This window comes from Coregonus lavaretus, assembly GCF_964263955.1.
Source record: "Coregonus lavaretus genome assembly, contig: HAP1_SCAFFOLD_1404, whole genome shotgun sequence".
NCBI classification, from domain to species: domain Eukaryota; kingdom Metazoa; phylum Chordata; class Actinopteri; order Salmoniformes; family Salmonidae; genus Coregonus; species Coregonus lavaretus.
The window spans coordinates 22,108-39,257 of NW_028166366.1; the positions used below are offsets into that span (position 1 = coordinate 22,108).

Here is a 17,150-nt window from a genome sequence, read left to right on the forward strand (position 1 = left end):
GCTGAATGTCAACATTAAAGATGAAGAAGAGGAAGAGAAGATTGGGGAATCTGTTTCTCATGGTAAGAGCAGGTTCTATCACATTAATCATGATGTATGTTTCTGATGTGTATTGGTTGGCATTCAGAACCATTGATATGTTTTCTCAATTGGTTCTCTGTCTCTATGTAATTTTCCTCAGTATCATTGAACAGCTTGTAGGCTCGACCCAATTGATGTGTTCTCTGTCACCTGGAGCTGCATGGAAAATGGTCCAGGAACAAAAGGACAATTCCCAAGGACTAGTCTGCCCACTACAAGCTGGAATAACTTACTTTCTACTTAAACTATATGGGCCGGTTTCCCCGACACAGATTAAGCCTAGTCCTAGACTAAAAAGCATGTTCAATGGAGATATCCGGGAAACCGGCCCTAAAATTGTCACTCGAGCTCCAAAAGAGACACTACACAATTATTACTGCCCACAGGGCAGTCACCAGGGAAGTGAGGGTGTTATTACTGCCCACAGGGCAGTCACCAGGGAAGTGAGGGTGTTATTACTGCACACAGGGCAGTCACCAGGGAAGTGATGGTGTTATTACTGCACACAGGGCAGTCACCAGGGAAGTGAGGGTGTTATTACTGCACACAGGGCAGTCACCAGGGAAGTGAGGGTGTTATTACTGCACACAGGGCAGTCACCAGGGAAGTGAGGGTGTTATTACTGCACACAGGGCAGTCACCAGGGAAGTGAGGGTGTTATTACTGCACACAGGGCAGTCACCAGGGAAGTGAGGGTGTTATTACTGCACACAGGGCAGTCACCAGGGAAGTGAGGGTGTTATTACTGCACACAGGGCAGTCACCAGTGGACAATACAGGATACAGCCAGTTCATAGAGGAGCTGAAGGTGCTTTATGCTCAATACTGGCCAGAGGATGCAGGAGCACTGTATGGAGAAACAGAGATAGAATCTCTCTGCCAGAGGTTTGGCATTGGCAGTCCACGTACGGTCATACGGGCCTACAGGCAGTACAGGGACACTGATGGTAATGATAAAGGAGACTTTCCAGATGGACTTAAAGAGATGTTGATGGAGGTCAGCACCATCCCCATCTCCAGATGGACTTAAAGAGATGTTGATGGAGGTCAGCACCATCCCCATCTCCAGATGGACTTAAAGAGATGTTGATGGAGGTCAGCACCATCCCCATCTCCAGATGGACTTAAAGAGATGTTGATGGTCTTAAAGATGGACTTAAAGAGATGTTGATGGAGGTCAGCACCATCCCCATCTACAGATGGACTTAAAGAGATGTTGATGGAGGTCAGCACCATCCCCATCTCCAGATGGACTTAAAGAGATGTTGATGGAGATCAGCACCATCCCCATCTGCAGATGGACTTAAAGAGATGTTGATGGAGGTCAGCACCATCCCTATCTCCAGATGGACTTAAAGAGATGTTGATGGTGGTCAGCACCATCCCCATCTCCAGATGGACTTAAAGAGATGTTGATGGTGGTCAGCACCATCCCCATCTCCAGATGGACTTAAAGAGATGTTGATGGAGGTCAGCACCATCCCCATCTCCAGATGGAATAAAAAGATGTTGATGGTGGTCAGCACCATCCCCATCTCCAGTGCAGAAGGCCAGCGGGGATTTTCTCAAATGAATCTGATTTGCACCTCAACCCGCGCCTCTCTGCATACCTCCACCATATCAGGGCTACTCTTTCTGAACCTTGTTGGCCCACCCCTGACCAAATTCAACCCAGTCCCCTATGTGAGGTCATGGATTGCTAAAGGACCCAGATCTGTCACAGACACCAGGAGCAAAACAAGAGATAGGGGGGAGAAGACGCACCAGGAATTGGCCGTGTTGTGGAAGGTTCTGGAAAACTTTACAAACTTGTTCTGTCCTGTGAAGTTAATCTGAATATGCGCTTCATATTATCAGATAGGCAGGAGGCCTATATACTATAATATGTGTTCTGCTGTAGCATACATTGATTTATTTTATTTGAAGTATATATTCTGATATCAAATCAAATGTTCGTCCTACAGTGATGTCTTGAAAAGTATATGAAATGTGAGTATTGTAAGCCCCACCTCTGAGTATATGAAATGTGAGTCTTGTAAGCCCCACCTCTGAGTATATGAAATGTGAGTCTTGTAAGCCCCACCTCTGAGTATATGAAATGTGAGTCTTGTAAGCCCCACCTCTGAGTATGTGTTCATATGCATATGGAGGGTGTTCTGCAGTGACACCTAAACATGTTGCTGTACATTGATGTCTTGAAAATTAGGCTGTAAGAAATTCAGACTTGTAAGCCCCACAGCTACACTAGAGTATGTGGGCATAGTATATGTTGGAGACAAACGCGTGGCCGACGCGTGACGGTGGCTGTGTGAGAAGCACGCCTGTATCTCTCACATAACTAGAATGACTGTGATGAGTGTGGTGGAACGAGTCAGGCGCAGGAGGGTAATCACCGAATACAGAGTTTATTCCTACGTTGACACACAAATGCGCTCCAATAGCGATCAACGAAACAGGCACAGGGCAAACTAACATCCCTGGCAAATACACTGTAATGGATATCCAATAATACATAGGCACAGGGGGGAAATCTACCCTGGCAACACAATGTTATGAGTAGCTCCACCAAGCTACACTACTCTCACAATTAACCATCCCCCACAAGGACAAGGGGGCAGAGGGAACACTTATACACTGACTAATTAGGGGATAGGAACCAGGTGTGTGTGATTGACAAGACAAGACAATTGTGATGATGATTGGGGCGGCAGTGGTTAGTAAGCCGGTGACGACGAACGCCGAAGCCTGCCCGAACAAGGAGGGGAGGCAGCATCGGCTGAAGTCGTGACAATGACATTCACTCTCTACGATCTCTCTCCCTCTCTGCTCTGATAAACTGAGTTTAAATGTATTTGGCTAAGGTGGATGTAAACTTCCGACTTCAAATTTAACTAGAATGAGATTCACTTTCTATGATCTCTCTCCCTCTCTGCTCTGATAGACAGGAGCCTGAACTCTCATCTCTCCAGCGTTGCACTTCATCATTTATTTAGACTCTATGCTGGAGGCCACAAAAATATTGGATCAATTTCCAAATATTGTTTTACAAAAGAGAGAGAGAGAGATAGGCTTTTGGCACGAGTGCATCGGCCATCACCAGTGAGGGAGCTGTGCATCATTGGGTGAGTCAGTGAAACTGGAAAGCATTTTTAGGACTATCATTTCCTCCTCATATTGTAGCCTACAATATGTGTCTCCACACACCTAGGCCTCGGCTATTGATGGATTCAAGACAAGGTTGTTTTTATTGATCTCTGATTCTCAGTTTGTCAGTGTAGCCTGCCATTTCCATCATTTGTGTGGTATTAACAAATATTCTGCCAAAGTCTCCAGTCATGTAAAATGATGTAGAATTGCATGAAATACATACAGTTAGGGTTAGGGCTAGGGTTAGTATAGAACACCATATAGAAGACATAGACATATCATTACATACAGTATAGAACACCATATAGAAGACATAGACATATCATTACATACAGTATAGAACACCATCTAGAAGACATAGACATATCATTACATACAGTATAGAACACCATATAGAAGACATAGACATATCATTACATACAGCATAGAACACCATATAGAAGACATAGACATATCATTACATACAGTATAGAACACCATATAGAAGACATAGACATATCATTACATACAGTATAGAACATCATCTAGAAGACATAGACATATCATTACATACAGTATATAACACCATCTAGAAGACATAGACATATCATTACATACAGTATAGAACACCATATAGAAGACATAGACATATCATTACATACAGTATAGAACACCATCTAGAAGACATAGACATATCATTACATACAGTATAGAACACCATCTAGAAGACATAGACATATCATTACATTCAGTATAGAACACCATCTAGAAGACATAGACATATCATTACATACAGTATAGAACACCATATAGAAGACATAGACATATCATTCCATACAGTATAGAACACAATATAGAAGACATAGACATATAATACATACAGTATAGAACACCATATAGAAGACACAGACATATCATTCCATACAGTATAGAACACCATATAGAAGACATAGACATATCATTACATACAGTATAGAACACCATCTAGAAGACATAGACATATCATTACATACAGTATAGAACACCATATAGAAGACATAGACATATCATTACATACAGTATAGAACACCATATAGAAGACATAGACATATCATTACATACAGTATAGAACACCATATAGAAGACATAGACATATCATTACATACAGTATAGAACACCATATAGAAGACATAGACATATCATTACATACAGTATAGAACACCATATAGAAGACATAGACATATCATTACGTACAGTATAGAACACCATATAGAAGACATAGACATATCATTACATACAGTATAGAACACCATCTAGAAGACATAGACATATCATTACATACAGTATAGAACACCATATAGAAGACATAGACATATCATTACATAGAGTATATCATAGATGACATGTATAAATCCTTCCTTTATATTTCCTGTAACACTTTCCATTCCAGTAGCCTTATTACTGGCTAGGGTTACTGCTGCTAGTACAGTGGAAGAATGAGGCATCACAGTACTTTTACACCACTGGACTAACAGGAATAATTACACACCAATAAACACACTGTAATGTAAAGTGTTACATCATTCTCAATGATCAGTCAATACATACGGTATTCATTTCAGCTACAGTACATTGTATCCCCCATTGTAGCTAATTATCTATAACACATTGTACAGTTTTACAACCACATATTAGTTATTATGGATGGTTATAGTTAGTGTCATAGCACATATGTTTAAGGCATTACACAATTCATTAAAAGCATTATACATATGTACTTCATAGAAACTGTTACCCTTTATATATTCTAACCACTCTATTTAATTTATTCCATATTAAGGGCCCTAACCTAGGAACACAAATCTTTGTCTCTATTAACATTGTGGACAGTTCTCTCTCTCTCTCTCTCTCTCTCTCTCTCTCTCTCTCTCTCTCTCTCTCTCTCTCTCTCTCTCTCTCTCTCTCTCTCTCTCTCTCTCTGTCTCTCTCTCTCTCTCTCTCTCTCTCTCTCTCTCTCTCTCTCTCTCTCTCTCTCTCTCTCTCTCTCTCTCTCTCTCTCTCTCTCTCTCTCTCTCTCCCTCCCTCTAACCCCTCCCTCCCTCTAACCCCACCCCTCTGGCAGAACCAGGAAGTCCCTCCCCTCCACAAACTCTCTTCTGAGGAAACGAAACTGATCTGAGTCTCTGTGTCGTCTGTCTGTGTGAGAGTGAACAACCGTCCAAATGGCTATGCACGGAGATCTGCTGGACCAGGACCAGTTCTGTTGTTCTGTCTGTCTGGATCTACTGAAGGAGCCGGTCACCATCCCCTGTGGACACAGTTACTGTAGAAGCTGTATTGAGGGCTGCTGGGATCAGGATGTTCTGAAAGGGGTCTATAGCTGTCCTCAGTGCAGAGAGACCTTCACTCCAAGGCCTAATCTGAGGAAAAATAACATGTTGGCTGAGTTGGTGGAGAAACTGAAGAAGACAGGACTCCAGGCTGCTCCCCCTCCTGCTCTGTGCTATGCTGGACCTGGAGATGTGGCGTGTGATTTCTGCACTGGGACCAGAAAGCAGAAAGCCCTCATGTCCTGTCTGGTGTGTCTGGCCTCTTACTGTGAGACTCACCTCCAACCTCACTATGAATTTCCTGGTTTCAAGAAGCACAAGCTGGTCAAAGCCACCGCACAACTACAGGAGAAGATCTGCTCTCATCATGACAAACTGCTGGACGTTTTCTGTCGTACCGATCAGCAGTGCATCTGTCTGCTGTGTGTGATGGATGAACATAAAGGCCATGATACAGTGTCAGCTGCAGCAGAGAGGACTGAGAAACAGGTAAGACCAGAACTACTTGTTGGTGACTGTCTGATAAACAAATAATTAAAGATACAGTAGGAGCTAAGGCTGTTTGAATATGAGATCATTCAAATGATATCGATCCACGGCAGAACAAATATGAACACAAACCTTGATTATATAGATATGCTAACCCAGATTCTCCAAATGTATCACCATTTTCTAAAGTCAAACACCATTATCATTCGTTATCAAACACCCAATCAGCTCCCCTGTTTAATGCACTGTTAAAACTATAATCATTCACATAACAATATAATAATATAATTTCACACAGACACTTCCTCAACATTTTAATCCCTATCTTCTATGGGCCCTATGTCCCATTACTATACTATTGATCTACTGGACAAATAAAGCTTGATAGCTCATTGAAGAGTGATTCTCCACAGAGGCAGCTGGGGATGAGTCAGCAGAAAGTCCAGCAGAGATTCCAGGAGAGAGAGAAGGACCTGAAGGAGCTCCAACAGGCTGTGGAGTCTCTCAAGGTGAGTATTGTTGACCAGAGGAGACACACCATTTCACTTCTCTCCTCCAGTCAGAGAGAGGGAGAGAGGCCCCTATCCAATCCCACTGTTGGGAACAGGCTGTCTGGACCCCTGTCAGAGAATAGACTGCTTAATGTAACTGACGGGTTATGAACCCGGGTCTACTGCCGGAGAAACCATCATCTTGACCAAAAGGACATTCCCTATTGTTCTGACTGATTTAAAGTCGCAAGCGGCTCTAACTCTTCACATAACCATGAGTAACCATGAGCGACTCATGTCTGCTATACATTAACAGGGAGCTCTCTCTCTCGATTCAATTAAATGGGCTTTATTGGCATTGGAAACATATGTTACATTACCAAAGCAAGTGAAATAAATAATAAACAAATCAGAAATGAACAGTAAACGTTACACTCAAAAAAGTTTAAAAGGAATAGAGACATAAAAATAAATCAAAATCAAAATCAAATGTTATAACTCAAGTGCAAACAGAGTGAGCCATTCGCCAGACTGAGTTCTGGAGGTGAAATGGAAATGAATGAGGGAGAGTTAAGTGAGGTAGAAGGTGTGGTGAAGAGCTCGGAACCAGAGCCTGGCATCAATGGACATGATAAAGAAGAATCTGGTGCAGTAGGAGACACATTGTTGGAGAAAGTGGATCCATACCTTTTGGTAGATCCATTTGTGGTTTCAGGGTGGGTGGGAAAAGAGTTGGGTGCAGTTGAATCAGTGAAGGTAACCTGTAGTGGACTTGGGATATTTGTTTGTGTTTCTTCTGACCAGAGGGAGTGGGCGCTCCGTGTCACGCAACTTGGGTCAAGATCTGTTTCTTGCTTTGCTCTTAGGAACAGGGCACCATTGAAAGGAGTGATTTCTGGGGTAGCGTTAAGTGTAGAAGTGGAGCAATTAAGGTTGAAGACTGCTGGTGTTTGTGATTCCCGCCGTTTGGTGCAACACAGACCCGGTGGTGAGCGTGGTGAAACAGAGGAGTCACTGTCAGTCCTTTTGAGTTTTGAGTCTTTACCCAACAAAGTCATGGTAGGATATATCAGTTATCCTGTTAGAGCTTTTGTGGCGAATCCACTGCTTTGTTTCAGGTGCAACGTTTATGGTCAGCAGTTTGTAGGAGGGAGATCCAAGATGTGGGAAGTGTGCAGGAGGGCATGGGATAGAGGATTGTGTAGTTTCGGTGGATAAAGTTGTGTGTGTCAACTGGAGGGATGCCCATGTTGCTGGGGATTGGAAGTGTCCGGTGCGAGAGAGGCAGGTTGAGGTGGCTAGAGTCAGAGTAGTACAGAAGGTGTCGTATGCTGAGGCAGTGAAGGAATTAGAGGAGGATGGGTCAAGGGTGAGAGATCCTGAGAGGATCCCTGTGAGTAGTAGATCTGTGCCAGCACAGAAGGATGGGCCAACGAGTGATATATGCTTCAGTAAAGTTAGCTTCTTAGAGTTCATAGCAATGGTTATCAACTATACCGCAGAAATGGATTGTCAATCACAGAACATGGATATTGTGGTGGCAGCTGCAGAGAAGTATTTGGGCATACAAGATTAGACTTCAGAAGAGTTACAGGGTGTGTTGAGTGGTGGTGTCCCGTCCTCCCAGGCCGTTGGCATGGTGCAGGAGCAGATAGGGTCAAAGTAGTGGAATGGGGTAGTGGGTATTTAATGAGTGTAGGGTTAGTTGGAAGGTTTTTAATTAAATGTTCCTTTCCCCTTTTCCCATTTTGTATCACAAAGTATAATGGATTTATATTATAGTCCAGTTGGGGGCGGTAATGCAACATATTGGATGCCAACCGCCGTTAAACTCCAAAGAGGAAGAAAAGTTACATTATGGCAATGTACATAGTCTCTGCCTCTCTCATTCCATCACTTTTGCAGTAGTTGGTTGTGTGGGTCTCTGTCTGTCAGCACCCCATTCATAACCAATTGTTGATGGATATTTATAGATCTCTGATCAGGACGCCAATTGATTACTGGTGTACAGTTTATGGAACAGAGGTAAAGACTTGGCTTCAGAAGCTGGACAGAATCCAGTATATAGCTTTAAGGATATGTATTGGTGCATTTAAATCAACATCTGTATGTGCCTTACTGGTGGAGGCAGGTGAGATGCCTTTGGATATACAGCGTAAAAAATGGTCATTATCTTATTGGGTTGAAAGGCTGTGAGGTTGAGCATCCCACTGCTACTGTTCTAGATGAATGTTGGGAATATACTAGCAGACAAGGCAGTGGTTTTGGTTGGACAGTTGGAAAGCTTGCTGATGAGAGTGGTTTGAGGGAGTTTGAGGTTGGCCCTTCTGTGGTGATAGGGGATGGTTACTCCCAGACCCTGTTGTTGATCTAACCTTGGTAGAGAAAAGGAAAGATTGGTCAGAAGTCAGTGATATAGTGAAACTGGTTGACAATTACATTGGTAGAAGATTTTATGCTTTTTTACCGCTTTTCACAGATGGATCCAAGGACCCAGATAGTGGGCTCACAGGAGCAGGCGTTTACGTTCCTGAATTTGATGTGCAGATATGTAGAAGACTAACAGATGAACTGTCAGTATACTCAGTTGAACTGAAGGTATTAATGTTATTATGGAGAATTGAGAGAATGGGTTTAGAGGTGAGATTCTGCTGGGTCCCAGCACATTCGGGTGTGGAAGGGAATGAAATTGTAGACCAGTTAGCTAAAAGATCTTTGAAACTAGATATAATTGATATTAATGTTCCACTGGGTAGAGGTGAGGCCAAATGTAAGATCAGAGCCATTTTGATAGATGTGTGGCAGACGAGATGGTACTCTGAGCACAAGGGCTGGCATTTATATGAATAGTTTACAGTTTTACAGAAAGGTCGATGGACCAAGATTCAAAGGTCAGATTAGGAAGGAAGTGGTGGTGTTTTCTCGATTGTGCTTAGGACATTGTACATTGAACTCGTCATTACATCTGGTTGGCAAGCATGGGAATGGTTTGTGTCTGGAGGGTACGTCTGTACGTTGAATGTATGTCTAGTATGTTGAAGAGAGGGAAAGATTGAAGTGTAGGGTCATTGAGGTTGGACAGGGTTGGGGAGGGGGGGGGTTGGAAGGGATTTTGGGGATGGGGGAGGGTCTATTAGAAGTTAGTAGGGCTCTTCTTTATTTTCTCAGAAGTACTGAGTTAGGTAGGAGGATTTAGAAATGTTGGAAACCGTGATTGACCACACACTCCAGCCCAGTAGGTGGCGGCATGCACCTTTAACGTTGGTTTGTGGACCGCCATTATATCATAGAAGAAGAAGTTGGTTGTGTGAGAGTTTTGTGGTTCGTGAGGAGGGCTACTATTCTTTTTTCTTTTGGTTGTTGCGTATTTTCTGAATTTATTTTCTCATGGTGGAGGGTTTGTTTATTGGTTTCCACTGTTTATCGTTTAGAGTTGAGGGGGGAGTAGGGGTAGTTTGTTAGGGCGGCGTGATGGCCTCAACCGAGTGGAGAAGAAACGCTGTCGCTTCGGGTCCGTTCCGGAGAAAGGTGTGGAGGAAGTTTTGCTCATGGTCGGCGAACAGGTTGGAGCGGAACATCTGGACTCTGCATCCAGAATGAACAAGGCGGTGGTTGTGTTAATGAAAAAGGTTTGTCTTGTTGTGAGGGGTGTGTTGGTGCAGATGTCGCCTCTTTCGATAAGAGTTGTGGTGGCTAATCTGCCTCCGTTTATTACTTACGAACAGACCGCAAGTAGTTGGTTAGTTTTGGTAAATTTGCAAGTGGTTTCCGTGTGCTCTCGGCTGGGTGCCAAGCGGAATCCGTTAAACATGTCTCTTTTCGTAGACAAGTGTTTGTTTCTTAACAAACCTCAAGGTTACACAGGGGAGGGGTGGAACACAGGGTTTGCTAGCACAGATAGTTTTGGGTGTTTCTAGTGTGGGGATCATCAGTTATAGGCTACAAGCAGCAATATGATTGATAGGTAGGACAGGTATTGAACCCAAATAATCCCTACTCAGATGCGCTAACCTCAACCCTAGTAAACATGCATTATAAAAACCTTCTATATAAAATGATCTCATATTGGGAGTAAATAGCCTCTGAATAGAAAAGAAAAAACACTGCATCTTCCAGCCCACCAATAAATGACATAATGCAACCTTGGCGGTTAGCATATTTACCTCAACATGCCCCTCGCTTGCCTGAGAAGGCAGAGTGCTCGATGCTGGTTGATGAATTTGACAATTAATGTACTAGGAAAATACGTTTTTGTCGACCAGAGGTGACTGAATTAATGTTCAGGCGTATTGATAATCATTATAGTAATGAAGTATAATTTCAAAACATGAAAGTTGTCAAGTGGTGGTGGTACCAGGAGGGAGGAGAGTAGAGCAGGGTCAAGTGGTGGTGGTACCAGGAGGGAGGAGAGTAGAGCAGGGTCAAGTGGTGGTGGTACCAGGAGGGAGGAGAGTAGAGCAGGGTCAAGTGGTGGTGGTACCAGGAGGGAGGAGAGTAGAGCAGGGTCAAGTGGTGGTGGTACCAGGAGGGAGGAGAGTAGAGCAGGGTCAAGTGGTGGTGGTACCAGGAAGGAGGAGAGTAGAGCAGGGTCAAGTGGTGGTGGTACCAGGAAGGAGGAGAGTAGAGCAGGGTCAAGTGGTGGTGGTACCAGGAGGGAGGAGTGTAGAGCAGGGTCAAGTGGTGGTGGTACCAGGAAGGAGGAGAGTAGAGCAGGGTCAAGTGGTGGTGCGCAGGCCGTGGAGAAAGCGGTGGTGGGGAGGGTTGCAGCTGGGCTACATGAGCTGAGGCAGGTTTCTGTAGTAACAGAGACTCCGGTGGGCGAAGGCAAATATTGCCTGTCATTGGGGAAGAGGCTCTGATCAGGGGGGAAGTGCAGGGGGGCAGAGACTGGGGAGGAGGAGGACGGTACCGTGCCAATGGAAGAGGAGGAAGAGGGGGGAGGTGAGTCTGCGGGAGCGGAGGACAAGGCGTCTCGTTTTCAGACGGCTCATTGGATCCAGAGCTGACAGACAGTCAGGCTGAGGGCCCAGTATGTACGGTGAGAGAACTTTCTAGTTTCCTGATGGAGACTAAAGGGGAAAAAGAAGGTTCTGCTGGAGTCTTATTTGATTGATCCTGGAAGGTTTGTAAGGTCAGTACAACACGTGATGAATAATGAGGGGTTTAGTGTCCTCTCACCCAGGAAGCGGTATAGGCTGAGAAAATGGGTCATGGGTTCTTATAATAATAATATAATATGCCACTTAGCAGATGCTTTTATCCAAAGCGACTAGCAGTCATGAATGCATAAATTTTTACATATGGGTGGTCCCGGGGATCAAACCCACCACCCTGGCATTACAAGGGCCATGCTCTACCAATTGAGCTACAGAGGACCACATTTAGCGCTTGTAATGCCAGGTTAGTGGGTTCGATCCCCGGGACCACCCATATGTAAAAATGTATGCACATGACTGTAAGTCGCTTTGGATAAAAGCGTCTGCTAAATGGCATATTATTATTATTATCCTGGGTTTTCTCAGGTTCTGCTCACAGACCTTTCCAAACTCTCTCTGTCACAGATAAATCAAACAGACATTTCCCTGGCCTTTCACAAACTCTCAGCTGCTGTCTCTCAGACGGTCTTAAGGGCATGTCTTCAGAATCTGCTTAAATGGATGTTTTTTTCTGGCATGGCGGCTTTATGGGCTTCTCTACTGGTTTCTGATTGTGGTGATTTCCCTCCCACCTCTTATGGAGATTTCACGGTTAGACTTCCTTAACATGAACGGCGGCAAAGACTGGGGGAATAAATAAACCAAAAACATTTAAATGCCATGGCAGAAATCTTAGTGCAGGGGTAGCAAAAGAGGTGTGTAAGGGTAGGTTGTTAGTGTTTAGAGCCCAAATAATGACCTTGTCTTTGCTTTCATAAATGTGTCTGCACCTGGTCCTCTGTAGCTCAGCTGGTAGAGCACGGCGCTTGTAACGCCAGGGTAGTGGGTTCGATCCCCGGGACCACCCATGCTTCTGTTGTGGGGGAGATGAGGGAGCCTGATGGGTGGGTAACTTCTGTTGTGGGGAGATGAGGGAGCCTGATGGGTGGGTAACTTCTGTTGTGGGGAGAATTTTGTGGCCTGTGTTCAAATGCTGTACGCTGGGGCTTCATGTATGGTCAAGGTGTGGGGAGGGCTCAGTAGGCCAGTCTGGGTATGGAGGGGCATTCACCAGGGATGCCCTCTGTCAGGGCAGCTATACACTCTTGTTATTGAGCCCTTTCTGGGCCTGCTACGCAGGAGGCTACAGGGAGTGTGGGAGCCAGGCATAGGGTTGGGGACAGGCATAGCAGTGTCAGCATACGCTGATGACGTCTGTGTTGGTTAGGGATGAGCAGAACCTACAGGCCCTGGAGAATAGTTTGAGGGTGTACGAGGGGGCGTCTTCTGCTTCGGCATCAGTGGCAGGGGGTTGTGGGGGCTGAGAGCATGGCAGGGTATAGGTGGAGGGTGCTCTATAAGCTCCCAGTGCTGGAAAGGTCAGGGGTCGTCCAGTGAAGGGTATTACATGGAGCCCTGGACACCAATAGCTGGTTGGCTCGGGTTGACCTGGGAGTTGGGGAGGGGTGTCCGTTTTCTGCAATGACAGACTGTTCATCATGTTTTTTCTGTGTTGCCAGGGTAATGCCATTACGGTTGACGCCTTAGGGTTGAGTTTGAGTTGTACAAAATGATCAACAGTGTGGAGATGTTTCAGGAGGTATATGGGCTCAGGGGGGCTGTCTGTACGGCTGGAGAGGAGGGGTTGGATGGACGGTTGGAATGTGGTGCTGGATGGTGTATTGTACTGTGGTGTTGGGTACTGGATAATGTGATTGTGTGGAGGTTGTGGTGTCACGCAATGTGTTTTTAGGAGGGGTGGTGTTAGTGTAATGAGGATGGCTCATTAAAGTAAGACAAGTCTCTCTCTCTCTCTCTCTCTCTCTCTCTTAACAGCGCTCTGCACAGGCAGCAGTGGAGGACAGTGATAAGATCTTTACCGAGCTGATCCGCTCCATTGAGAGAAGGCACTCTGAGGTGAAGGAGCTGATCAGAGCCCAAGAGAAGGCTCAAGTGAGTCAAGCTGAAGGACTCCTGGAGCAACTGGAGCAGGAGATAGCTGAGCTGAGGAAGAGAAGCACTGAGCTGGAGCAGCTCTCACACACAGAGGATCACATCCATTTCCTCCAGGTAACTCAACTGCCTTGATACATGTGATATGAAACTAAAACTCAATGTGAAACTCTCAATCATTTGGTTCTGTTCTCTCTCTCTCTCTCTCTCTCTCTCTCTCTCTCTCTCTCTCTCTCTCTCTCTCTCTCTCTCTCTCTCTCTCTCTCTCTCTCTCCCCCAGAGTTATCAGTCTCTCTCCAGTACCAGTGTATCTTCAGACTTACCCAGCATCGTTGTCCGTCCTCTTCAGTACTTTGGAGATGTGAGTAAGACTGTGTCTGAACTGAGACAGAAACTAGAAGACGTCCTTAAAGGAGAATGGACCAAGATCTCCACTACAGGTGTGTTGAAAATAATAAGAACATCAACTTTAGACCATTGAAAGTTCCCTACTAGTCATATACATGTGGAATATGGTATGATGATAACATTCCCTCTCTCTGTGAATGTGTTTGTGTGTCTGTAGTGAATATAGTGGATGTTGTACTGCCTCCAGAGCCCAAGACCAGAGAACAGTTCTTACAATGTGAGTCTCTTTATTCTGAAGTAACTAACAGTCTCTTTTTACTGACACTCCTAACAATCCCTCTAGAAATATATAGCAATAGTAGATCTAATCAAAGACTGGGTATCTATCTGACTCCTCATATTTCTCTGATTTGATCTCTGCTGTGCTCTAATCAAAGACAGGGTAGATACAGTATCTGACTTCACTTATTGTTCTAACTCCCCTCATTGGTCTCTGCTCTGCTCTTCTCCCAGATTCCTGTCAGCTCACACTGGACCCAAACACAGCATACACACAACTCTCTCTGTCTGAAGGGAACAGAAAGGTGACACTTACAGGCCAAGTCCAACCATATCCTGTTCATCCAGACAGATTCACCAACCACTACCAGGTTCTGTGTAGAGAGGGTCTGTCTGGACGCTGTTACTGGGAGGTGGAGTGGAGTGGGGTGTGTGTTACAGCAGTCTCATATAAAGACATCAGCAGAACAGAGACAGATGGTGGATTTGGATTCAATGACAAGTCCTGGAGTTTACAGTGCTATAGTGGTGGTTATTTGTTCAGACACAATAATGTTGGGACTAAAGTATCAGGCCCTCTGTCCTCCAGAGTAGGAGTGGACCTGGATCACAAGGCAGGTACTCTGTCTTTCTACAGTGTCTCTGACACAATGACCCTCCTCCACAGAGTCCAGACCACATTCACTCAGCCCCTCTATCCTGGGATTTGGCTCTCTGGGACTGCTGAGCTGGTTAAACTGTAGTAGGGTCCACATAGATACTAGTCATGCTGATGTAGTCTATAGCTGAGCTGGTTAAACTGTAGTAGGGTCCACATAGATACTAGTCATGCTGGTGTAGTCTATAGCTGAGCTGGTTAAACTGTAGTAGGGTCCACATAGATACTAGTCATGCTGGTGTAGTCTATAGCTGAGCTGGTTAAACTGTAGTAGGGTCCACATAGATACTAGTCATGCTGGTGTAGTCTATAGCTTAGCTGGTTAAACTGTAGTAGGGTCCACATAGATACTAGTCATGCTGGTGTAGTCTATAGCTGAGCTGGTTAAACTGTAGTAGGGTCCACATAGATACTAGTCATGCTGGTGTAGTCTATAGCTGAGCTGGTTAAACTGTAGTAGGGTCCACATAGATACTAGTCATGCTGGTGTAGTCTATAGCTGAGCTGGTTAAACTGTAGTAGGGTCCACATAGATACTAGTCATGCTGGTGTAGTCTATAGCTGAGCTGGTTAAACTGTAGTAGGGTCCACATAGATACTAGTCATGCTGGTGTAGTCTATAGCTGAGCTGGTTAAACTGTAGTAGGGTCCACATAGATACTAGTCATGCTGGTGTAGTCTATAGCTGAGCTGGTTAAACTGTAGTAGGGTCCACATAGATACTAGTCATGCTGGTGTAGTCTATAGCTGAGCTGGTTAAACTGTAGTAGGGTCCACATAGATACTAGTCATGCTGGTGTAGTCTATAGCTGAGCTGGTTAAACTGTAGTAGGGTCCACATAGATACTAGTCATGCTGGTGTAGTCTATAGCTGAGCTGGTTAAACTGTAGTAGGGTCCACATAGATACTAGTCATGCTGGTGTAGTCTATAGCTGAGCTGGTTAAACTGTAGTAGGGTCCACATAGATACTAGTCATGCTGGTGTAGTCTATAGCTGAGCTGGTTAAACTGTAGTAGGGTCCACATAGATACTAGTCATGCTGGTGTAGTCTATAGCTGAGCTGGTTAAACTGTAGTAGGGTCCACATAGATACTAGTCATGCTGGTGTAGTCTATAGCTGAGCTGGTTAAACTGTAGTAGGGTCCACATAGATACTAGTCATGCTGGTGTAGTCTATAGCTTAGCTGGTTAAACTGTAGTAGGGTCCACATAGATACTAGTCATGCTGGTGTAGTCTATAGCTGAGCTGGTTAAACTGTAGTAGGGTCCACATAGATACTAGTCATGCTGGTGTAGTCTATAGCTGAGCTGGTTAAACTGTAGTAGCGTCCACATAGATACTAGTTATGCTGGTGGTGATGGTCCTCAGATAAAAATGCTGTTTTTCTGTACAATTATTTTTGTCTGACTGATTTAATCTTCAGAGTTTAATTAAAACTTAAAGTATTTTTATCAAATGCAATGTTTTAATTGGCTACATTTACATTAATCATGATGTATGCTGTAAATGTATGTTGGTTGTCATTCAGAACCATTGAAATGTTTTCTCAATTGGTTCTCTGTCTCAATGTCATTTTCCTCAGTATCATGGAACAGGTAGTGTTACTTACTTGCTAATTGAACTATATGGGCCGGTTTCCCGGACACAGATGAAGCCTAGTCCTAGACTAAAAAGCATGTTCAATGGAGATGTCTGGGAAACCGGCCCTAAATTTGGCATCTTTTATTCTCCCATACTGCTCAGTCAAGCAACATTAAACCTGTCCATCAGGTGGTGCTGTTAACCCAACAATAAAAACAGCAGATATCTTGACTTGTCACTCAGTATATCAGTAATGTTCAGAATTGTACTTTAATATCATTGGAGATTGATGGTCTTTCTAATCCACTATCTAGAGTCAGGAACAGATGAAGTTAGGTCTGCTACTGTTCAGTTATTAAATATGATTCATGGTGATGGGAAATAAAAAAATCCATCTAGTAGTAGTTTTCCTTTGCTATTTATTCCAAGGTGTGTCTTTAACTTCTAAATGGATTGTGTTGAAGCTGGCATGTGGTGTGGATGATAGAATAGAGTGAATAGAGGAGAGAAGAGAGGAGGAGAGGAGAACATCATATAGAAGACAGATAAGATAGAGAGACAATTCATACCCAGGGGAGTTACTGACTCTGGCCCAAATGACACCCTGTTCCCTACGTAGTGCACTAGGCTACTTCTGATCAGATCTAAAGTAGTGCACTACATAGGGAATAGGGTGGAGATTTGCTCACTGTCATTA

The 17,150-nt window shown here is 44.3% G+C and overlaps 1 protein-coding gene across 1 annotated transcript in view; it reads left to right on the forward strand.

Moving 5' to 3' along the window:
• Positions 1 to 16,847, forward strand: part of LOC311114810 (uncharacterized protein) — a gene marked incomplete at its 5' end in the record, with an annotated part of 33,179 nt that extends 16,332 nt beyond the window's left edge. The window contains 6 exons of the mRNA XM_084190047.1: positions 5,397 to 6,005; positions 6,419 to 6,514; positions 13,468 to 13,701; positions 13,865 to 14,024; positions 14,150 to 14,209; positions 14,446 to 16,847. Coding sequence (XP_084046173.1) covers positions 5,397 to 6,005; positions 6,419 to 6,514; positions 13,468 to 13,701; positions 13,865 to 14,024; positions 14,150 to 14,209; positions 14,446 to 14,954 — 1,668 coding nt within the window. The 3' untranslated portion in view covers positions 14,955 to 16,847. The remainder of the gene's footprint in view (positions 1 to 5,396; positions 6,006 to 6,418; positions 6,515 to 13,467; positions 13,702 to 13,864; positions 14,025 to 14,149; positions 14,210 to 14,445) is intronic.
• Positions 16,848 to 17,150: the final 303 nt, after the last annotated feature.